The 25,430-nt window shown below is 38.3% G+C and overlaps 1 protein-coding gene across 5 annotated transcripts in view; it reads right to left on the bottom strand.

The window, feature by feature from the left end:
* Positions 1-25,430, bottom strand: part of ITSN2 (intersectin 2) — an 80,408-nt gene that overhangs the window by 43,909 nt on the left and 11,069 nt on the right. For all 5 annotated transcript variants that reach the window (XM_035560110.2, XM_035560113.2, XM_035560114.2 and 2 more), the window contains 6 exons: positions 23,115-23,178; positions 5,816-5,908; positions 4,048-4,111; positions 2,649-2,812; positions 1,105-1,302; positions 782-878 (listed from right to left, as the gene is read on the bottom strand). In XM_035560110.2, coding sequence (XP_035416003.1) covers positions 782-878; positions 1,105-1,302; positions 2,649-2,812; positions 4,048-4,111; positions 5,816-5,908; positions 23,115-23,145 — 647 coding nt within the window. In that variant the 5' untranslated portion in view covers positions 23,146-23,178. The remainder of the gene's footprint in view (positions 1-781; positions 879-1,104; positions 1,303-2,648; positions 2,813-4,047; positions 4,112-5,815; positions 5,909-23,114; positions 23,179-25,430) is intronic.

Below are 25,430 nucleotides of genomic sequence, written 5' to 3'. Positions count from 1 at the left end.
CTGCAGAATAGCACTGATCAAGTGTTTAGTTATGTCTATAATGCTTCTACCTTTAAATCCCAGCATTTTTGCACTGTGCCATCTTTGAAGACCAGACAAAACCAGTCTGGTTTACTTAAGGTAATCCTCCTATTCATCCTACGTGCTGCGTATTAGCAGCAAAAAGGTGCAAGCACTTCTGAGTCACTTTCTGGAATTGAGCTGGGGCTGAAATGCCCTCTGTGTTGTCTTTTAGAAGACTGTTCCTTCAAAGTCCAATTGTAGAGATAATTGTAGAGATCCTCACTTAGTCTCTGACAAAGCTCTAAAATCAGTGAAATAGAGCAGCTGATGACAAAGATTTATAACTTTCTATTATTCATAAAACAAATCCATAGATAAATATTTATAACAAATACAGTTCTTACATGTCTGCTAATTATTTGGTGCCATCTATAATGAATGAGCACATCAATCCATAAACATTCCTTTTACAACCACTTGCAAGTTTTACATCTACTTACTAATGCTGTACATTCCCTTCTTTTAGTCACCACTTTCTCTCATTAGAGCTCCTCACCTACTTCGGATAGTTTTGTTACATTTACTGAAAAATATTATTTAATTATTTAATAAATAATATTATTTATTTAATTATTTATTTGCATATATCAAAACAATCTACTTTCAGACCTGGTAGACCATTATTAATGAATGAGACTTTGAAAATACAAGTGTTCCATAATTTTTAGAAGGCATACTCAAGTTTAACATATAACCATTTTAAACTCAACTTTCATACCTGCTAGATCCTAAATCGATTAACGACTGTGCCTTCTGCATATTAGTACCACCAAACCCTCCTGCCATGGGACCTAAAGAACCAGTATGAGGCAATGCTGAAACACACAAACAAACAAAAACAAAAACTGTAAAGTAAATCAGTATATATATATATATTTTTTGAGGCTTTAAGAGAAATAAGAAAAGTTAATCAGTGCCTTGTTTTAAAACTTAATTAGTTAGAACAGATATGATGAATGTGAACTTTGGAAAAAATACTTTATTATTATTACTATTATTATTATTTCAGTCAAACTGAGTACTGGACTATACTATACTTACTTGAAGAGAAAGGTATGGACAAAGGCTGCAGAAGGCTGGATGTTCCATTTGGCAATGATGAGGTACTGACAGAAGGCACCAGGGGAGCAGAAATTACCAAAGGAGGAATGGAACTCATTGAGGTCAGAGACATGGGAGCTAATGGTGTGACTGCAGACATAGACGTTGGCATGGACAGATTTGGCATACTACCCATTCCTAGAGTAAAATCAAACAATTAATGATTTAATACTGCAGAGACTCCAGCAAGAAACTGACTCCACTATGCTAGGCAGAAACTACACAAAGCAACCTGCATCCAGAGATACAATAAGCTAAAATAGATGCTCACACAGAATATTTTCTTTAAAGCTAGGCAACTCAGCTCACAGAGGAAAATAAGGGAAACTATACTGAAGAACATTAATTTAAAAAACAAAACAAAACAAAACACATTCTCAAGGTAGCTAGTATTTCACAAAAGGTTTAAGATCTAATGTTCTGTAATTACAGATATTTACAGAATTACTGTTCTTCAACAAGCCCATCTGCACCTGGCCCCTGAGATAGAAATATAACAGAACCAAAAAGTTGTGGGAATCCTCTATAAAGATCAGCTCATGCTGTTCCTGAATTAAGTCTCTCTCAAATCTCGGCCCTGGGAAAATCTGTATGGGTGAAAAGTATGTTCTGAGGGACACATGCCCAATAAAGGATTTCTTAAATCAGTTGTCTGAAGCTAATTAAGACACTTGAATTACTGGCTAACTCTTGTGGAAGAGGACTGGATGCAGATGAAATGATGAAAGATTAATATTAAGTAATGATATGCCAACCATAGCTATATAATAAATACATGCACTTGTATGCAAACACACAAGATTTAGAGCTGATCAGACATTTTACATCGCATATGTAATTAATATACACAAATATTTAATTTCAGTGTATACATACAAAAGCATACGCTGCATTTTGTAACCTGGCTGAAGTCATAGTGTACATTTATTTCTACAAAACAACAATATGTCAACTAACAGACACGCACTGAATCCCAAAACACAGAAGAGAAAAAAAGTTAAAAGTAACTACATTTAATTGATCACATAGTCAGTGAACAATCTGATTCATTTTGAAAAAAAATATTTAAAATAACTGTTTTACCAAAACTTTGACTTTTGCTAAATTTAACTTGAAAAAAAAAAGTAACAAGTATAATTTGGTGAATGAGTAGGAGGGAGACAAAAAAAGGCCTTCAGTATAAGAGGACACTCTGCAAGTCAGATGGCAGATGCAAATGGCCTTCTCGTCAAAATTCACTAAAAGCTTTTATTAAGTATCTTTGAAGAATGAAATTATCAAAAATATATACAATTTGCTCTGTCTCAAGAAAGAGGCTTTGTGAATTTCTTACATCAGCATATTCATGGTGTTTTTGTTTTTTTTTTGGTTTGGTTTTAACCGATTGCTTCAACAACTGGTCAGACTAATGATACTTATACTCGACTGCAGATCAACTCTGTGTTTTCTCTCTGAACGCTAAGTAATTACATATTAATAAGTACCAAAGCGAGCCGACATTAGCGGTGAAAGTACAGGAGATTGTTTCATGACAGGAGGGAGAACCATAGGCAAGTGCTGTCCTTGTAATTTCAGCTTGATGAGTTTCATAGCTATAGAGAACTCCTGTTGATCCATTTTTCCATCCTTGTTCAGATCTGACAGTGCCCTTTGGAAAAAAAAAAGAAGTCCACAAGGGAGAAATGTAAATTAAAGGTTTTCACTTAATGAGAAGCTTTCCTATCTATTTTATTTACTGTTTTATCTACGAAAACAACAAACACTGCAACCATTTCTGTATTTTCTACTTTTGTTAACACTGAAACCCTCCAAAGTTTGCATAATTTCAAAGCAAAATGTTTGTCTAACTATATTAAATGACTTCTACCAAGTTTGGTTTTAAAGTTACTGTGTATTAAATACTCAGCACCTGAGAAAGGAGAAAGATATTTGGAAAAGCAGTAGTCTCGTGCCTGGAGTCCTCTGTTCACCTGTTGCTCAGATACACCTCAGCTATGCTTCTTTCTATGCTACTAGCAATGTAAAAATTTCCTTGCCACTCTTTTCATGCACATTAAGTGTCTGACAAAGAAACTAACTTAGCATTATTTCAAAATACATGTTTTCTTTAATATTTTCCATAGGTGAATTCCTCTTAATTATTATGGTCCTCCACTCTCTGACTTTTAGCATGTGCATGTACAGATAACAATGAAGTACTTCGAAGCAAACGCAGCATTTTGGTGAAGACTGAGGAGTTACAAAGAAAATTTCTGTTTTAAGTCTTGTAACTACATGCTGCAAAGAGCAGCACTTTTTCCAGTTCCCGTGTTGTAGTACTGGGTTGATATCTTACAGTGTATTATAACTGACCTATTCTGTAGCTTCAGATTTTTATCTGTTTTCTAGTTTCAGTACAGTTTCCACTCCTGAGTAGCACGTAATTTTTCCCACACTTAATCTTATTGCTGTTTTTTAGTGTTTACTGGTATTTTAAACACCATTCTTTTCAGTATCTCCAGAAATTCATTAATCTCTTTATTCCATATTATTACTTATAACATTAAAACATGGTTTGACTTTTGTGGCAGTCCAACAGGTGCTTTCCCCTATTAGTGCCTTGCAATTTTGCAGCACCTTTTGCTTCAAGCGATTCTACAGTTTAAAAAGGCAGTGTTCAAGATGGTCTGATTTGAATTAAAGTCGTTAGAAAGATTTAGAAAGATACTGCTTTTTAATTAAGTGCTGGTAATTCAATCCTTCCTCTAAATTTAATAAAATTAAAACAATGATTAAAACAACACTCCTTCTTTGACTGCTGAAAGCATCTTTTAGACAACACAACATGCCAGAGATGGTATTTGGAAGCTACCTACTTCTTATAAAAAATAAGGAATACCTTACCATATGTCAGCAAGGACTGAAGCTGGTAGACCAGACTGCAAAAAAAAGGTACGTGCTTGATCACCTGTGACAAACAAGAAAGAAAGAGACTATTACACTAGAGACTTGGAGTGGACATTTATGAATATCAGAATTTTCATATGACCTCAGCACCCCCATGAGGGATCAGATCTTCAGAACAAACCACCACAACAGATGCTAAACTTTCCAGGTTCCTACCACCCAACTCCTCCCTTGGTGACAGCAATTATCAGATGTCCTTCTGTTCTGTAATCTTGAATCTTTGCTCTGAGAAGTGGATTCAAATAGCTACAAAAAGCTTTAACAGGTCAAAAAACAACAGCTGCCAACAGTTTAACAAATACATGATGTAAAGAAATATTATACAGTATAAATGACCAAAAAATTTAATCCTGACCCAATTACTTTTACAGGAAAGGATGAGCACGCTATTCCTTTCCTTCTCCTTTATCCAACCTAACTTGAGCCAGTACTGCCACTCTAGAAAAAAAAAATGGAAAATATGTTCTAAGTAAAATTCTGTTCCATCACAGAAGCATCCAATAATTCAGTATTTCAGGAGAGGAACAGGAACTGTTGTGCACATCCATACTGAATTCCACATCAATTGGTATGGATATGATAAAACACAGATAGTGATATTAATCCTTATCTATGAGTGAATTCTATATGCTTAAAGCCAAGACTTCAGGTATTCTTTCAGAACTTTCTTCCCTTCTATTCATATATAGTCTTTCATTTCAAACACTCACCAAACAAATAATAAAGCCTGCAGACATGCAGGTGACAGCCCTGATGTGGCCTAAAGGTAGTCCGTTTTATGAAAGTCCCTGGGACTGCATACTTTTCCAGCTGGTGGTAAAATAAACACCAATCTCCGAGTGCTGTTTGGTCAAAGCAGGAGATTATCTTAGCCAGAAGATGGGCATGTTACCAACAGACAACTTCTCTCTCTTTCCTCTGTCTTTTTCAGACCAAAAAGAGGAAAAATAGGGGCACTAGCGTTACCAGATAGGTTAGTCAGCAGATAGTTAGGCAGGCAGAAGTGATCAGGGCTCATCTTTAGCAGCTCCGCACACACAAAGAACAATGTATTCTTAAATTAAGTCATCTGCGCCACTGACCTCAAGGCTTTTCTTGATGTTACAAAGTGCAAATTCTGAAGTGCACAGCAACATGACACAGTTGTTCCAGAGAAGAAAAATTGAATTCAACTGGAACTGACAGCAGGCAACTGCAAAATGCCCTGAGACTGTCCAGAATTTGCTGAAAGCCCAAGGGTTAAAATATATCAAGCAGTCATTAACAAGGAAGAGTTGTCAGTAACTCTCCCTGCCTCCCCCCATAACAAAGATATCTAACAGCACAGTGTTCTCTAGCACTATTCAGACAGAAGAGAGCCACTTGTGTTTCTGGTATCACTTGTCACAATAGCTACTAGAAGTGTTTCTTGGCAGCTTCCCATCTCAGCACAGATTTAGCCTGATACTCTGGTTTTTGAAACTAGACAGAATGACAGCACGTAAATGCTGGCTGCAGAAGTGATGGGGTTAATAAGCCAGTGCTTCTGTGCCAGACTTTAGTCCAAAGCTCCAAAGGTTTAGTAATAACCTGTGGCTGTTTGCCTGAAGAGTATGGTTATTATTCACACATCAAAGGGCTGAAATAGGATGTAGTTTTTAAACAGTTTCACAAAGATACTATGTTTACATAGCAGTTAATGTGTAATGCAGAATCCCAGACCAACCTGTAATGTAGCCTCCTGTGGGTTTAAGGCTATCAAACTGCTTGTCATGCTTGGTCCGCTCTTCCAAGGTGATGGCCCATATGTTTGGACCTCCTGAAAAACAACAACAACAACAAACAGACTGAAGATTTTTACAAATAAAGCAAATCATTTGTAAAATCAAAGCTTGGTTTCTTGAGAGACAAAATTAGATCTAGACACACCCAGCCTCTACCAGTTTGGCAAGGACATTATGAAACACAAAAACCTGCTTCCCAGATGCGCAAGTGTTAGCTGAGACAACTCCTCAGCCAGATTGCTTTATGCTCTGCTTTCAAACAAGCTGTCCTGGCTTTCAAAGCTGGTGCAAAGTAGTTTCCTGTTGCTGCTGATTGTTTGCAGTCAGGGCAGGAAGCATGCCGCTCACAGTACTTTGTGTGAACCAAATACTCCCCTGGTTCACCAGTAAACAAATAGGATTCAATGTCACTTACAGGGGTTCTCATACTGAAGGCTCACATTCCTACAGCTGCCAAAAAGACTCGTGCTTCATCTTGCCGATGTTCTAAAATCAAGAGTGGGACTGCTAATAAAAACATGCTGGTTTTGTATGACAAAGGAGTAACATCTGAGATTTTTTTTAAACAGTATGTGATTTCAACTTAGCATTTTTCAGTGCTTAAAAGGGAAAAGTATAAAATATTACAGCCTCAAGGTAACCAGGAGAAATTGCAGGGAACAATCTTGTTTACAAAGCTGTGCTGATATACCAGAAAGAACCAGGAGTGACTTCCAGAAATGCTCAAAGGTGCTGTATAAAGGTCAGCGTGTTCACCCTTGCAGAAAAACCAGTTTGCCAGTAACAATTGGTTTGGGTTTCAAGTAGGAAGAAGTTCTAATTGGGAAGCTTTTGACAAAATCTCATTTTTAAATCAATGAGTGCAAGAATTAGCCAAAATTCTGAATGCAAGCCCCCAAAATAGCATTAAAAGGTTATCTAAAAAATCTCTAACAAATTCTATTGAACGTTACCACTTTCAAAGAGCTGTTACGGTGTTCTTCAAAGATTCATATTGCTTGGTGAAAAAATGGTCATGGAAATAAATAATTCTTTAAGGAAGATATTAACAAGCTGCTTTAAAATGCACAGCACTTCGAAAGAAAGTTACTACAAAATGCTTCCTGTTTTCCGACACAAACCTCATTTCAAGGCTTTGAACCGACAAAATTTCAAGAGCTTTTTTCACTGCTTTCCCCAAAGCAGTAACAAAGCTAGCAGATGGCAAGCTAACATACATGCCAATACACACATATTGGCAACGTTAAATCGCTTCTCTGTTTATTCATATATGCAAACACATTGTCCAAAAATACTACCGTCTCTGCTTTACAAGGTCCCGTAAAGACTACCCGTATTTTCAGATTTTTTACGCTGCTGCTTCACAGGGAAAGACAAATGGTTAAAAACCACACAAACGAAAACCAAAAACTCGCTGGAGATATGAATTGCAAAAAGGCTGGGAGGACGTTTGGATATAACCTTTAAGCACCTTGAATTTGGAGTTTTGTTTCCATGCCAGCAGCAGTTACCCAAGGTCTACAGTGAAACAGCTGTTTAATGTACGAGACATCTCGCTTTGGAGGAAGGAGAATGAAGATGGGATGTGAAAAAGAGCATTGTCAGCTCAACGCTTGCAGACCTCCTTCTGGCTCTCCACACTTAGATGCTGGCCCATCTGTCCGGTGTCTTACCACTGCTGAAATTAAAGATGCCTTGCTCCCAGAGAAAACATACCCCAAAGGACTTTTCAGAGTCTTTCCAAGACAGGGAAAGGCTTAGAAAGAGTCTTTTTGCAAGCTACATGCAGAACTGCACTTCAAGAACCCCACCTTCAGATGACAGGAGCCTTCTTCTCTCTTCTGATTAAAGGCGTCTAGATAAATCTAGATTAGATTCTGACAATAAATCTAAATAAATCTATTAGATGTCTATTGATTGGCACTGTGAGTATTGCCATAACACACAAATGAGGACAACTTCCAGCCTACAGCAAAAAACCTTCAGCAAAAATGGCACTTAAATCTTTTCAAATGTTAGTTCTGAGATACAAATGGAAAGTGCATACTGTGGTTAATCCTTAAGGAATTTATCTGGACAAGGTGAACCACTGCTCAACTGTAACTTCAGAAAACCTGACCTTTTTTTTTTTTTTTTTTTAAATATATGGAAAATAAAATCATAGCAACAACACGATTTTGGTATATACAACACCGTATTTTAGTTATCCTTTGAAGCAGGTAGCTACAGCACTCCTCACCTTTAGATTATCAATCAGAAGGATTAAGACTGCCACAATATATTCACGTGGTCAGGGCTGCAAAGTGCTAAAAACACTGTAAGAATTCATTGACTGCTGTTACTGGCACTACTGTAGTTTATCTAATATAATTTATATTACATATTACATATTTCTGTTTAAACGTACTGAAATTCACAGTTTCATATAAATGCATCCCGAAGTATGCAAGAAGATGACAATCAACCTTGAAACACTTCTGATATACTTCAGCAAAACATCTCTGCATAAAATCTGGTGACTTCTCTTTTTCCCTTTCTTTTTTTCCCCCCTTAGTTCCCAAATTAAACACCCAGCAGCATTTCTTCAGCACCCATCTCCACGACAGGTTTCTTCCAAGCATAAATTTCATCCATAAAAGCTTTGGCTGCGACCGACACTATTGCAGCACCAAGTGTTTATGGCATAATCCTAATGAGACGCTGCAAGCAGCTACTGGCATGTCCAAGCGCTAACCACGGAGTCGTGTTATGAAAAGTGCACTGTGTGAATGTTTCAGGAAACTGATTGCATATCCAGAAAAGACCAACCTGCTAATAATTTATTTTCAAAGGTAAGAATTTCAGATTTTCCCTGTTCCTGAGGACAGACTGAAAATGTTTTTGTAAGTAAGTCCACAAAGATATGCTCCCATCTCCTGAGGCGTTTGTAGACATAGAAGAAAATAATGTAACAGACCTTAAAACTCAAAGCAGAACTCCTCCCATGTAGCTGGAATATTTTCCTTTTAAGTAAGCGTATAAAATATGCATACTTTATAAATAGAAATTCAAAGAAAACACGTTCAGTTCAGACCGTTTTAGCAACATCACACGAGATCTGTCAACACTGAATACCTTGAAAGGTAGGGTGTTCAAAGGGAGATTATTAGAACACCTTTTAATTTAGAAGGTTGAATGAAAACACATACTAAATTTCAAACAGAAATGAGATTTGAGTGCAAGACAGAACCCAAGCAAAGTCCTTCCAGAGCTGTGATTCTTTACATGTTAAGAAAAAAAAAATTAAGAGCATAGCACTAAGGGAAGGTGAAAGTGTTGTGAGGACTTATTTTCAGCTTAACCAGGTGCTCATCACTCTTTTGATGTAACTATTTGGAGACAAGAATAAGAAAAAAAAATTGTCTGTACTGAAAGTGTCATTAAAATTAAGTACCACAAAGTACCATGCAAAAATACCACATCAATCTATCTGAAATCAACACGTCGAACAACAGGGATCACAAGGTCTCGGCAATTCCACAAAATGCCTTATGACACCATTCTTCAAAGTAATTACTATGTTTACTTACAGTACGACTGAGCCCATCACAATACTTACCACAGATGATAAAATTAGTTTGAAACTCAGTTCTCCTGTGCAATCACCATCAAAACATGCTACAAACCTCATGAATGTTATGGTTATCTCCCAAAGTAACCACCTGTGGCAAAACTGACCAGTCGGTACTGCTCTCAAGAAAAATAACACTGCCTGATACACAAACTACCAAGTTTTCTTGGCCACCAAATGTCTTGGGAATCACAGCTGAGACAGGTAAGTGGAAAAGAAGAGTACAACTCCAGCAAGTCTTAAGTGTCATGGGCATGTCAAAGTGTGCAACAATGGGAAGAGCACTCCTTTTCTTGGAAGGACGAGGCTGCGGGAAGAATTAAACAGAAATCTACTGTCCAAGACACATCACCTAAACATATTTGGCCCAGCTCAATGATCTTTGCACGAACACTTCAACCCCAGGGCTGAGAAACTTCTTGCCAGTAAGCCAGACCTGACCAAAGGGAACAACCAATTTTGCCCAGAGCCTCTGCTGTTCTTCCTTCCTCACAGCCCGAGCCGTTACTCACGGCAAGTCATGCATGAATCACAAAACCGAACTGCAGGCATCCCCTCTGTCAGACTTTGCTGGGCGAGACACCTCTCCCATCACAGGATGGGGGAAGAGGCACATGGCTCCTTGATGGAGGAGCCTTTGGCACTCCAGAAATTTTGAGCTGGCATCAAGTAGTAGGGAACTACAATATTTTAAACAAATTCAGCACCAGAGATCAAAATACCACTGCCACTGTAGGCTCTCAAGACAGGCTTTGCTGGGGACAATTAATAGTATGTTACTACTTTTCTAACTTAAATTTCTTGGAAATTTTCATGAGAGAAATATTTTTTCCCAGTTATAGATGGTATAGTTTTGGATAGAAAAAATGCAGTCTCTTTGGCAATAAGGTATCTCTTAAAACCACTTCTTTTTTCTTCCAAAGAGGTTCCCTTGCAATCTCATGACCTTGAAACATATCCACCTGAATGAAGCTAACACTATATTTGACTACACTCCTCTTTAAGGAATTAAGACTCAGGAAAGGCTGAACTTAGAGACTTACCTCACAAAGATTCTCCCTAAACAAAGTAATTATTGCCTTCACTTTCTTTTTCTGTCTATGAAAAAAAAAAAAACACCAACCCACCACAATTCTAGAGACTATCATTTTTAGAAGACAGATCTCCAATCTCTTCTCACAGTGGCTAGTACTTCAGAGAAGACCAGATAAACATCAAGACTGACAAGTGGTCTCAAGATTAAACACAGGAAATCCAGACTCAAGGTCCAGAAACGTCTCAGCTGATTCCTTACACCAGACCAGAAAGCCTGGGAGAAACCAACAGAGAAATCTCCTTTCCTCCTACTCTACAGCTTGATGATACATTCAAGAATTCAAAGTCATGTGTGGATTCTGCCTACATTTAAGGGATCCACAGAACTGCAAGGACACACACAAACAAACCCAGTACTACACACTGGTAATTTAACATGCCTTTAAGACTTCTCTAAAGAAGACAAAACCTATCTGACCTCACCTTCATGTAATGGGTAACTATGTAATTCAATGTGGTGGCACTCCAAGGTTTGTAGTGTTGGAAATAAGCAACCGTGCTGAGGATTAAACATTTTCTGTACCTTTAAGTTCATTCTAAACACGAGACATCTTTGTAAGAGAGCATATTAGGGTCTCTTTATGACAGGATCATAGTCCTTGGTAGGAACGGCTCTAGAAATGCCATCACAACTCTGCATCAGACTGATAATCTTCTAAAGAAAATAAAGGACTTGCTTTGATGGGCTGCCAACATGAAACAAAAACAAACGCGTTTCTTTCCTTAAAACGGTAAGCTGCAAATGAAAAAGAGGGGAGAGAAGAAAGTGCAGTCCTAGGAGAGCAGCAAAAAGCCTTGAAAATGCTGCTGTGAAACTTCTGCCACGTGTTAATATTACCTGTAGGCAAAAGGGAGCTGTACAGACCGGTGGTATTAGCAAAAAGGATACAGGCAACTTCCCACTTGTGGAATATCATGAGACATTTCTCACATTCTTCGGAGAATTGTGTTTGGTTTTCACTGATTGGTGTTGCTTGTTTGTTATTCTTAGGAAAAAAAACTACGCTCCTACGAGCTACAAAGTTAATTAACTCCACGGAGGTAATAAAACCAAATTGAAAGAGAACTCCCTGTACACATAAGTCACGAGGATGAGTGATTATACACCACCTCTTTAACCATCCCAAAAAACAGTATTAAATTTCATAATGACCCTAAGTAAATATTTATCCCTGTGTTTAGGGAGGGGGAAATGTCATGCAGCAGCTTGCTTGTAGCTGCACAACAAGGGGCTTTCCATAATTCAACCACCAAGTGCATTACTATCTCCCATCAGTAGACTCGAGAGAATTGTTTGGTGTAAGAAATATTGGGATAAATCTAATATCTACAAATACAGACAGGAATTAAGTTTACCACAGGATTATTTATTATAGATCAGATTTAATGAGCCCAAATGAGGTAACTGAAATGTGGAATTGTACTTTTGATTTTTCCTTGGTATTGGGTAAACACACTAAGAGACTAAAGTACACAGAGTATTTCTCCATTATTATGCATTTCCATATTTCTTACCAGTGTTTCTACTATTTTCAATAACTGTTTCCCTCCATTTATGTTGATTCTTTACATTTATTTTTGTTCTTTGGCCGTCCCAAACCCCCACCTGCCCATGCTTGACGAATGCCCCTCTGAGTCCCAGCTCCCCTACTCTCAGACCACAGCAGGAGCCACACAACCTGCAATGTGTGCATTAATCCCACTACTCCTGGTCCTACCAGAAATCCATCACAGAGGCTCGCAGCACATTAGGCAACACTGCAACAACTGCCAGGGGAAAAGGCTATGTCTATGCTTAAGGAAAACTTCAGCAGTTTCCTTAACGTATACACTGTTGAAAGGAAACAACCAGAGCTAAAGCTCATTCAACAGTGGGGAAAAGCTCCTGTGTTTCTCCTTCAGTTTTGTATTTTCAGTAAAATTAGAAGAATCGTGCCCTCTAAAGCCAAGAGTATTTTTAAAGGTTTTTTAATGTCTCTGATGTGCTTTCCAAAAATAGCTGTTCCACACAGGGAGGCTGTTAAACAGTGTCTGACAAGTGCAGGGCTACACAGATTTGGCCATGAAATGCCTGCTTAATTCAAGAGCTTCCTGACAGAAATATGAACAAAGAAGCATAAAACATTGTAGTTTAGGGTACAGTTCATATTCTTTCCATTATGTATAGGCCTATAGATATTTTCATAGAATCACAGAACCATTAGGGTTGGAAAAGCCCACCAAGTTCATCTGATCCAACCATCCCCCTACCACCAATGTCACCCACTAAACCATGTCCCTAAGCACCAGGTCCAACGTTTCCTTGAACACCCCCAGGGACGGTGACGCCACCACTTCCCTCCTCATGTTCAGTAGTTCACTACAATCAAATACTGGGATCGTTTGAACTAACCACGTGCCCCATGAAACAGAAGCAGAACTCCATACGATGCAGTATTTTCTCTGATGATACAGTAATTGTAACTGAAGCCCCACTTCAATATACAAAGTCTATCTGTAAAGTAAGACTATTAGACTTTGCCAATCACTGACCTCAATGTGGAAACATAATCTTTTTAGAATGAATATAATCCATAAAATAATGCAAAGATGCATAATAGCCTGGTGTAAGATACAGAATAGTCTGCCCGTGCTGAAGGTAAAGAGCCACTTGTTTTCTCAATTTCACAGTGCAACCCGATGATTCCAAAGCACTTAAACTATCAGGTTATAATAATGGGATGCACTGCTACACTTTATAAAAATCACAGTATCATCTAGCTCATTATGGCTATCCATTTTTAGAAGCTCCTTTTTAATTGTTATTGCCAAGTTCCACTGAAACTTAATGCAATGTACCAAGCAAAACATTAAAAAAAGAAAAAAACACAGATGTAGCAAATTACAGAAATTTCGTTTTAAGATGTGTAAATGAAAATCTTTTTTAGAGTTCTGTTAGAGCTCTACTAATGCAAAAATTAGGAAATGTGTACTCTGACATGACAGTACTCTCTACTGCACATTAGCATGCTTTTACACTAGCTTCTTGTAGTAGCTATGATAATCCATTCAATAGTATTTTGTGTTTTTTTAAATATTAAAAAATTACCAGCAATCCAGTTAAAATTTGTTAATTTTATGAAGTAACAAGATTTCTATTTATCATCAAAATGTGCAATTACTGTAACCTACAAAGTTTGTAAACCTGTACTTTATTCCCAAAACCTCGGTTAACTTTTTATTTTCTTACACGAAAAGTTGGCACACAGACTTGTCTTAACCTAAGCCTCCCCCATTCAATACTACCAATAAATATATTTTCTGTCCAATTCTGGGAACTAATACCAAACCAAGAAATTACTTGAAATTGCTGAGCTACCAGCAGATGCACATGAAATGAGCCCATTTTTCCATCTACTGATATGGCTGTGTATTTGCCCAATATTAATACTTCCCGATGGATTTTAGAGATGGAAAAGAGGAAAAAAATAGCAATAAAATCACACTACCAAGAAACTTTTCAATGGCAGGTATGGAAAGTTTGAAGTAAGCAGTACTGTCATGACAATAAATAAATAAAATGGGGGGTACTTTGCCACGTTCTTCCACACCAAGCTGCAAAACCTGCCTCCATCTGTTGTTAGCATAAGCATGCTTCCAGCTGGCAGACTGCAGCCTTCCTTGTCAACAGGAGACAGAAGTTGGAAGACATGCTTATCCTTCAGTTTAGGGCACGTCAGCAGCTCTTCTGGGTGAATTCCTGTCAACCTGCATCAAAGCCTTCAACAAGGAAAATTAAAAGGTTTTAATCATCATTGTCGAGGAAAAAAAAACTTCTAGCGTTTAGACTGAAGTCTTCTATTTCTGAAGATTGATTTCTTTTATGCTGCTGATCGCCAGCATTCACAAAACCCCTACTAATTAATTAAAAAGTTACAAAAGGATAATTTGTTTAATTATTGTCTAGCAAATCTCTGTGGAATGCGGCAAAACTAATAAGATTCAGGTCAGTTGCCATCTGCAGCAAGTAATAAATCGTTTAGCACTGGGAGAAACGCTGGCAGTAAAAATACCAAGGAAGAGGATACAAAATGAACCTTGAAATTAGGTTGAGTAAAGGAAATGATCCTCCTACAAAAACATAAGCTGACATAAAATCAGAGCAGATTTCTGTTCAAAGAATGTTGTATCCTTTTTAGTAACTTCTGTAGTTATCTTCATTCTCAGGCTATTAGAGTGAAAATGACATTCCCAGGTTCTCAGACTTGAAGAGGAAGTCTGGGACCAAGAGGAAAAGAAAAGAACCACCAAATAAAAAGTCAGACAGGAAGGGTGAGACAGAAGGAAAATGAAGAGGCATTTCCTGAGTAATCTGTGGAATAAAATAAATTAGGAGATAATTTAGGGAACAAACCACAGTAAAGACCCTGCCAGTTCAGACAATGTTCACCTAGCTAAGTACACGAATATTCATCCGGCTAAGTACCTGGCTCCCAAGCAGAACACCTGGCACAGAAGGAGAGAATGAAGTAAGCGCGTAGTGTTTACTTCCTCAGCATATTTTCTCAGCCTCCAGTGTTGCTCCTGATCCAGACGTGATACCTCATTAATGGGAGCAAAATCCATCTATATCTAATCACCTATGGAATCCAAGTAACTGGTTGGCATCCAGGTTCCTATGGCTTTCACTGTTTACTTGACACTGTTCAAAGTGCTCTGTTTGATACCTGCCAATAGTATTTTCACTTGATACTGGTTAATTCTTGTATTATGAGATCAATTACCACTCCCTTGTCAACTTCTCAAGGTGATTTTATAGGCATTTACTGTATCCAGCATTATGACTGTTTCTTTTCCAAGCTGAAAGGTCCCAGTCAATGTAATTACTCCTCATATGGAAGCTGTTCTGTAGCTTTGATCATTCTTGTTGCCCTCCTCTTTATAATTTCTAGTCCTGATACACAGAAAACATGTAGAGAGAGTTGGAAAAAAACACAAAGGTAACAAAATCAAAAATAAGAGTTTCCTTAAAGAGTACTCATTATAATGTTACATTACTAATTAGCAGAATCTCCAACTATAGTCAGTATACATACACTACTGACTATAGTTGTATTAGTTGTGTAGTGATATTGTATACATACAATATTACTTTCTCAGCACCCTAAAGAAGTTCATTTTAAATATAATAAATGACAATAAGACTCATTTAAGAATGTAAGAACTTCAGTATTGGGTCATACCATAGTCTCTAACCCTTCTTCCACAGTAGCTCGTACTCACTAAGAGAGCAGAATTAGAAATAGAGTCCTTCCCTGGGTATTATACTCCCTTGACTTTCAGAAATCAGCAATCGGGGAGATTTCTTGAGCCAAAAGAGGCATCAGAAGAACTGCATTTAATAACCACGGCATAGATCTTTCCTCCACAAGCTTTGGTTCCGTGTACTTGGAGCTCTGGGTTCCAAGGCACCTTCACACAATGAGTTCCAAACTATGTTGTTCATTAGGTTGAAAAAAAAAACAAGAACAAAAAAAGAACAACAACAACAAAAACAAAAACCAACAACACACAACCACCACCACCACATTTTCTGCCTCCTTTAAACCCAATAATTTAATTTTGTATTGATAAGAAACTAGTCAATTGAACCTTTTTTCTTTTCTTTTATTTTCTTTTCTTTTCTTTTTTTTTTTTTTTTTAAAGCTGTAAGGGGTGAAACACTGGAAATCTATGTCAGTTATGATTTAAGGTCATTGTTCAATTATAAGAAAAACAGCAGATGTCCTCAACAACTGATCCAGCATAGCCTGAACCTACAAGATTCCTAATTAAAGTGACACAGCATTGTATAAATACATTTGATAGAAAATGGACAATGCCTAAAAATGGTTTATTCTTGACGTTATAATTAGCAGGCCAAACCTGAACTCATTCTGCCAATACCAATTAGTCCTATCTACGGCCTGTTCCACATGGATAGGCCATAGTGACCACAGAAGACATGGTAGTAGCTGCTAAAAAAGAAGCATTTCGCCCAACACCAAAAAAATAAATAAATTGCACCAACTATATGAAGCAGATGTAGTTATCAAGAAAACTAAATTTTTAACAGTTAAAGCCCTTTGAAGTTCTGACGTGGTAGATTTATGTTTGTGAGTCCCCTCAGTGAAGCCTTCAGGCTCTGGCTTCCTTTCGGGGAAGCATTTGTAGATCTTCCTGCGTTTTCAGATTTGTTTTTCCACACGCTTTGAAGAACAACAAAATCATGTGGAAGTCTCACTGATACTCCAAATTAATAAAGCAACCTGCAATACAATTAAAGAATACCTTTGGTTCCCCACTTAATGCAATCTTACCTTATAAAACCTAACACAATACTAAAAGTAAAATCTGAGCAAGACAGGGCAGTTATTAGCTTAAATTAACTCAGGGGATGAAGATCTAAAACCTTTGCTGGGTTATTATTTAACATTTAGGTTTCTTTTGTTTGTTTGTTTGGGGGGGTTTGTTTGTTTTTACATTGTAGGAGCATAGTATTAGAAGGGACTTCCAAGGTCATCACGTCCAGACTGCTGCTACTCCAAGAAACTATATGCATTAATTCCTTTATGCAATGCAAGCTCTGCCTTATGGTGACCAGACTTTCTCCTTGACCATGTTCTAGAACATCCTTGCTGGCAGAAATGTCCCGATTTGACTCATGTTGGTCATGGCAGATGGGTTTTGGGCGTCCATTTTGGACTCAGGGGCTGGCGCTGAGGGCCGCGAGGTCCCTTTGTCACCCGCGGCCACCACGGTCGACTGTGTCTGGCTGAGGCTGGCGGAGCTTTGGCACGCATAAGGTGTGCAAGGCCCCAGTGTACTGTTTTGGGTGGGTGACAGCTCAGCCACCAGATACTTCCAGAGGAGGAAATTGGGGAAGAGAGCGATTCTTTTTTGGTCTACAGGACAAGTCTTATGAGGGAACTGGGGTTATTTAGCCTGAAGTAAAGGAGACTCAGGGCAGACCTTATTGCTCTCTGCAACTACCTGAAAGGAAGGTGTGGGGAGCTGGGGGTCGGCCTCTTCTCACAGGTAACTAGTGATAGGACTAGAGGGAATGGCCTCAAGTTGTGCCAGGAGAGGTTCAGGTTGGAAATGAGGAGACATTTCTTCTCAGAAATGGTTGTGAGGCATCGGAACAGGCTGCCCAGGGAAGCAGTTGAGTCACCATCCCTGGAGGTATTCGAAGGCCATGTGGATGTGGTGCTTGGGGACAGGGTTTAGTGCTAGGCTTGGCAGTGCTAGGTTAAAGGTTAATGTTTGGGTTTGATGATCTTGGAGGTCTTTTCCAACCTAAGTGATTCTGTGATTTCCACACCAAAACACTAGGAGCCGATTCACCTCAATTTAACCTTGTGCTATCACTATACTGAAAGAAAAATATTTTCCCTCCTTAATATTTACCTACCTAATAAGTAAAATAAAGATCAAATTTATTTACAGTAAAGTAAATACAATTTTTAAAAAGCAGTAAGCTTTTATTTTGGAAGGTTAACAAAGACAATCTCTTCAGTCTTTCTCAATACTTAATTCATTTTGCTTGGATAACGCTGAGGCCTAACTCTGCATCTATTAATTTATTTTTGTCCTTCCTTGAGCAGTTAGTCCAAGCTCTGCCTGGTAGCCCAGAAGACGTCTCTCCCCAGCCTTATGCAACAGCACACAGTATTTCTCATTTCACCACTCACCTTTTAGGATGCATTTCCTTTCCCTCAAATCACATAATTATTACGCGATCATCTAATACATCCTGTTGCTTTTCTCCTTAGTCATAGCCAAATCCTGAGCTGCGAGCATCCAGCAGAAATTCTTCTAGCCTATCATGGTATGACTAAAAAGCTATTTGAGGACAGCATAATAGAAATATGATGAAATTGAACTAATGATATGCAATGGATCCTGTGTAATTCTGTCTGGAAAATGACTCCTAAGTTTGTATCATCAACAAATTTAACCAGCCTACGCTTGCTTTTTACTAATGGATGCTTCCATAAATAATAAACAACAAAGTCTGGTCCCAAGATAAAAATTCATGGAGAATTTCACTGTTATGACCTCCTAGTCTAATACTTCCATTTTCTCTCCCTTTTAGTCAGTTCTTTCTCTAATAAAGTCCAAATATGAGATTTGTTACACTCCATCTACAAAATTCAGTTATTGAAGAAAGCGTAAGGTGCAACCTTCATTAAAACCTAGTTCCACTTATTGCATTTAACATTTATGTCCATGTCTTATTATTTCCTCCTTACAAAATTTCCTCTTACATCTTCCATGTGAATCATATTATCCTCATAATTAAACATGAACAGGACAATTGCTACTCTGCAATCATGTAGCACTATTTCTGACATTTTAGGACTAAAGAAAACACATGATATGGCACATACAATTGGAAATCTAATTTTTGTAGAGTCTGATGGTAGAAGATATATGTCCTTCTGATTTGAGCATGCAAATTTTGGTCTGTATCAGCTGACACCTGTGTCCTCACTGAGAACTGAGAGGAAGGATTAGTTTATAAGTGAGGCCACGGAAAATATTTGTCCTTGTGTTTGAATTTCTTTCCTTTCCTTTCCTTTTCCTTTTTTGATGTAGGAGAACAAATTCTGACATTTTCTTTGCAAGCTCTAATTCAGTTTAGTATCTTTACCTACACTTGCTGATATTGAAGTCTACAGCTTTTGTATCCATGGGTTAAAAGCCATGTTGCATTCATGAAGGTTTAAATGGAGCTGTGACGACCAGGGAAATAGAATTCCATTCTACAGAATGCATCAGTGGAACCAGGACCCCATTCAATCTGCTCTGAATTGTATTCACAGCAGCATAAAATCCAGCTTGACTTACAAAGTTTGAGAAGAAGGAAAAATGAGAGTTCTGAGCATTCCTTTTTGCACCTCAGCTTATCAGAGGAATTTTCCTGCTGGACCACAAGAAATTATATCAAAGGAAACAGGTGGTAGGAGGGAAGAGGAAGGACAAATAAAAACATAAACAAAAAAAGCACAGCCCAAAAATTCCAATGGTACCTAAGGAAATTGTGAAAGATACTGATCGACAAATACTGCCTTCCTTGTTCCAGCCGGACTGTGGAGATTAAATTTCCCCAAACCAAAATTCAGCATCAGTGTGGATATTAAACCCTGAAAATTCTAGCGTAAAGAGGAAGGGGAGTTAGGAGAACAGTAACATCTTGCAACTGCTCTCCGGCTGTAGCAGAAGGCATCCCATGGCAGTGAAGACCACCTTTTCTTGCTTTGTGATTAATTTAACTCCGTGATTGCTGTATTAAGTGGAAATGCATTTTAATCTATTACAGCCTCTGTCCTTTTAACTGTTTGTTATTAATGTATTAACTCCTTTAAAATATTATTTTGAAGGTACTCATGATTTAATTTAACTAAATGCCACTTTTACAAGACTTGGGATGAAATGTTAGGAAAGCTTTGTCTAGAGGGAAAACTAACTGCATGTAAGGAGAATAAACCACAGGAATCTGGATTTATCATTTTCCCCCAGAGATGATGATCAATATTCAGACAGTTACAGGATAAAACAAAATGCTGAGTAGGGAATACTGGTTTGCAGACCGGGGAGACAGATGTGTCTGGAGTAGCTATGTGACAGACCTGGACTTCACAGAGATATACTCAAATGTCTGTGATCCATCTGGTGTTATACATATGCTTTGTAATCGGCAGCCTTTCCACACAAGAAGAAAGGCATTACTCAGCCTTGCCTGTTCACATAAAATGTCATCACAACCTTTACATTCTGCATGAGATAAATTTCTAAGAACTGCTGGGTCCGCCCTGAGTTCCGTATAAAATCAACATACACTCTTCAAGTCCTGCTTCTCCTCTGAAATTCCAGCCTGCTAGCAAGACATCCACAAAGGTCACCTTGGACAAAAATGGAAGGTCAAAGGCAACTTGTTTGTCGATATTTACTGCATACTTTCATGTCTTTAGAGAGGTAGGGTAAGTGGTTTAACAAGAGCATGTGTCCTGGGAGCACACAATGCCTCAATAAGCTGAAGTTTACATGTGGCCACATAATTAAAAAAGAATATGCCAGTTCTCAGCCTAGCACGCAGTTTGGCCGTCAGCCACACGCTGACGCTGGAGAGTCTTAAGAAACTGTTTTGGTAGCGGTGGATTCTGAATAACAGCTCAAGGTGCCCTCAGTGAACTTGAGTCTCCAGGCTGGAACTCCAGCACACAACAAAGCTAACCTTGAGATCCTGCACGGACTTCCCTTTCTCTGCTCAGACTGGGAAACAAGGTGGGAAACATCTTCTGCTTGTAGTTGTTTGAGGTGATCTGAGCATCTTGCTTTGTCATTTGAACCCTGCAGTTCTCCAACTTGCTGTAATCCTGTACCTTGTAATCACTTGCTCATGCACACACCTGCTCTACAATATCCACTTAATTTTAACATCGAATGCCAAAAATAATCCTGAAACAGAAACTACTTCACGTCTTACATAACTGATGATCTAAAAGCTGGATATATTGTACCTTGCTGAGGACAGGGGTTCCTTCCCAGAAGAAAACCACCATTTCCCCCTGGTAGAGTACAAAACGAAAGGGTCAATGCTCTGCTAATACCAAGGTGTGGCAGGCAGCCAGTGCCCTCCACTTGGGCTGCAGCACTGCCTAATGGTTTACTTGCCACATGCATAACCTCGTTCTTCATCCAGTGCTTGAAGTCACTCACTACCTAGGTATAATACCATAATTAGAGGTTTCCACTGAGCAGTGAGTGGTAAACGTAGGTGATCTACTTTGAACAAAAACAGTAGTAGGAAGTACCAGAGAAGAGGAACATGGATTAGGGAAGAATGATTTCAGTAGCAGAGTGCTCAGTATTTATTCAGAAATCACATTAAAACTACTCTTTTTAACCCACCTGACTTGTTTCAAATTTAATCAAATTCTGATGACAAATGACTGCAAAACTACACGCAATCATTCAAATTCACGTGAGGGGGAACAATTTAACTGTTGCCTGCTATTGCTCTTACTTACATTCTCTCACTAAACATAGAAAAATTCTGTTACTGACAGAATAAAACTGCATCTTTTGGCATAGTTCCCTTTTAGGCCGATGGAGGGTACTGTGCAAGGGATTCCAGATCAAGGGCCACTCTCCCAAACTATAACAGATTTCTGAGTTCGAGTCATGTACCTGCTCACTGCTGTCCTCCAGCAGCATCCAGGAGTAAAGAGCCAAGCCAAAAAGACACTTTATGCATAGGTCATCCACAAAGGCAGCCAAGAACATAAAGCTGTATCCTCCATGAAGAGTGTTTTTTGTTTGCTTGCTTGTTTTAAATTGGGGACCAAAGAGTATGTGACAATAAAAAAATGTTTTTTCACTATGACCAAGTGCAAGGAAATCTGATACTTTCACTATTGTATGTGATACATCAGCCCCTTTTACTTCTCTTTTTATTAAGTCTGTGAAACAAAGTCCAGATCAAACTGCAGCTGCCTGCATAAAAAAGGTGTTGATCACACAAATTATTTCACAAGACGTTTTATGCACATGTGAAACGTGTAAGAGTTTAAATTTGAAATCTGAACGCACTTCGTTTGCTAAAAAACACTTTACCTTATTTACCTAACTCATTTTAGCAGCGATGACTAAATTTGTTAAATAAAGACCTCTCAGTCCTGCAGTAACCTTCACAGATAAATGAGATAAATACTTTTTTTTTTATTCAACCCAGTATCTGGAATACCTGAAGTGCAAAGCATTGCTGCTATATTTGTCTTTTCATTTTGGCCAGCTCTGTAGACAGCAGCACATAACCATTAAATTTCTTAGCAGATATTTGCAACTTGTGACTTCACAAATAAGCTTTCTTTTGAAATAACAAGCTCCATTATATACATATACACACGAACACACACAATTTTAAAGTTTCATCTCTCATACATCTTTGCAAGAAAATCACCAAGAAACAAATCCAAAAGTTTCTATAGTACCTGGGGTGCAGAATCAAGAGGAAAAATCTTAACTTTTTCTTTTTAAAGAGTCTGATTATTTTAGAAAATAGTAGTAAATCACTTAATAAGTCCAAATATATTTGGCTTAAAGTAAATAGCATAATATATTGCAATGAAACACATTCTGTGCTGATTTACGTAACACAAAAGGTATGCAAGTTTAGTCAACTATTACTTTGCATATTCCCCACTTCAAAAGTCAAACCAAAAGTCAACCAGTATTCATAATACAAGTCAGACATTCCTCAACCCTGTAGATAATCTGAGATTTCTAGATGCTCCAGGCATATCTGTATCTAAATTATGCCACAATAAGGCTTGTATTGAATTTCTCCAAGTCTTACAGTCCGAGTCAGGCTACAGGAAGCAAACTGCAGCAGACTGACCGTAACGCTGCTGCAGGTACTAAAATCAGCTATTTTGAATATCAGCATTTGAACAAAAAATAAAGACAAACGTCCCCACCCCTACCTAAACAAACCGAACCCAGCTACTCACCATTCATGGCTGTGGGAAACTGAGCCATCATGGTCTTGAATCTGCCTCGCTAGCTCTTAGCCATCTGCAACATAAAAACATTGTGCCATTAATAATGCAACAAGGGCAAAACGTCGCTGCGCGCTCCCGCTGAGCAGGGGGAATGTCTGTCCCCTTTAGCTCCCACTTCCGATAGCAAACAATGCAGGGCTTCAGGCTGCTGCTGAACAAGCTGAATTTACATTTGGGAGGGGGCGGGGGATTCTTTTTTTTTTTTTTTTTTTTAATTTTTTTTATAGGGTGTGCAGTGCAGTCTTGAACCTAGTGGCACATTCTTAAAGGAAAACAGTACCGACTGTTTAGCAGCTCCTGCATAACGTACACAAACAGTTGACAACATGTCAGGACATATGGCGTGGGGAACAATCCTCCCCTGGTGAGGAGACAGACTCCGTGTCCTCACAGATCTTTTCCAGCGCTCCCTGGTAAATATTTATGTATATCGTTAAAAAAGTTCGGCATACAGCTCTGTAATAGAATGCTTCTGTTGAGAAAATTGGAAGAACAATCACTATTCAAATTCACACACTCAGCTCCTCCAACGCAATTTACAAAAAAATGTTCCTATATGATGTATTCTGGGAGGAGAAAAAAAAAAAAAAAAAAGGACTCGTTCTAATAAAAACTTGCAGTTTTCCAAAACCAACACCATGAAGTCAGTCCTTTTCTTGGGCTACTGCAGGAAGACTTTACTGCAGGAAGCATTTAAGGGGGGTCTCATTATAAATTACTTTCCTAACAAGAAATGTCAGAGCACTAGGACTTGTCTTGTTTTTCCAAGAGTACCTATAGAAGTTATTAGTTTTTTGGCACTGCAAACTATTAACTTAGAACTTATCTGAGGGATAAGCACAAGCATCGCTTTACAAACGTCAAATTAAGACAGTACAGAGAGCTCTTGCTTTGAGTGAGATAATTTCAGTTAAACACTGAAGCTTACACATCATTATCCTGCACGCTACATGGAGAAACTATTGTTCAGGATGAAGCTACAGAAATGAAGTTCTGCAGTTGATCACTGTTACCCCACTCCAGCAAGTGCACCACATCGCAGACCTCTCTGTCACCCCCTCTTCAGATACCAATCTGCTTCCTCCCACACCAAAAAAAACCCTGCACCTCTCAATACAACCATGGACTTTAAGTACAGAAAGATCATGACCCCATGCTCACCCACCCCCAAGGAAACTACTGCGTGTCGTGTCATGAAAACCCCACAACTGGAAAGCACTCCAGTTTTACTTGTGGGCAGGAGAGCATTTTTTGTATGTTGTGCATTTCTGAAGTAAAAATAATGAATAAATTAATTAATTAAAATACCTGGGGTCAGTTGTCAGCAATCCTCTCTATATATGTTTATGCACTATTTATAATTTCATTTTAATAAATATTTACAGATTTATACATCCTATAAACAACATCTAACATCAGGAAACTGTAATAGGACATAAGCCATTCATTCCCACTGGATCACCTGTAAACATCACAGCCACGTGCACTTGGTTCCCCCCCCCCAAAATGAGTGGAAAACAGTATTTTATCTGAAGTTACCTTGCTCTGTGGTGCTACACATACCTGTCCAATACAGAAAAAAAATATATATATATATAAAATATATATATATGTATATATATTTTAAACTAACACATTACAGAGTAGTATCACTAAGACACCTGACATTCCCAGGTATTTTTTTTATGTACACACAGACACATGCATTATACATTCATATATAGATACATATAATATATACTGCATATACAGAATATACACACACACATATAAATGGAAAGTTGTCAACTGACGAGTCCAAATAATCTCCCAGGGTGTCATTTGACATCAGCTGCAGAAAGATGCAAAAAGGAGGCATGGATCTATTCCAAGAGAGGAATTCTAAAATGAATTTGGGTATTTTTAGGTTGCTTCCAGCATCCCTTCCTAGGCCCTACCAGCAACCTAGCAAGAGACACTTGAAGTCTATAAATAGCTTTCCCGACAAATGCTTTCAATGTTATTAAACATTTCTACAGCACGTTTCTCTGCAAAAGCTGTTCTGCCAAGGAGTGCTAAAACAGAAACCAGGAGAGAGAAGCGGGACGCTGAAGAACATCCCCAGCATTTTCGACAGAAACCTCCACCCATCCGTACCTTGCTGCAGATTTACAGCCTTAATGGCTGAAGGCCACACATCCGATCATTCCTCCAACATACTTTATTTTCCTTTTTTGCAGGTCACTTCTTGAGTTTTTAAATTAGTAATTACAAGGTACAATGCAC

This window comes from Cygnus atratus, chromosome 3 (assembly GCF_013377495.2).
Source record: "Cygnus atratus isolate AKBS03 ecotype Queensland, Australia chromosome 3, CAtr_DNAZoo_HiC_assembly, whole genome shotgun sequence".
Classification (NCBI taxonomy): Eukaryota; Metazoa; Chordata; class Aves; order Anseriformes; family Anatidae; genus Cygnus; species Cygnus atratus.
The sequence above is the reverse complement of the archived record's forward strand: the minus strand, read 5'-3'. Positions and strand labels throughout refer to the sequence as shown.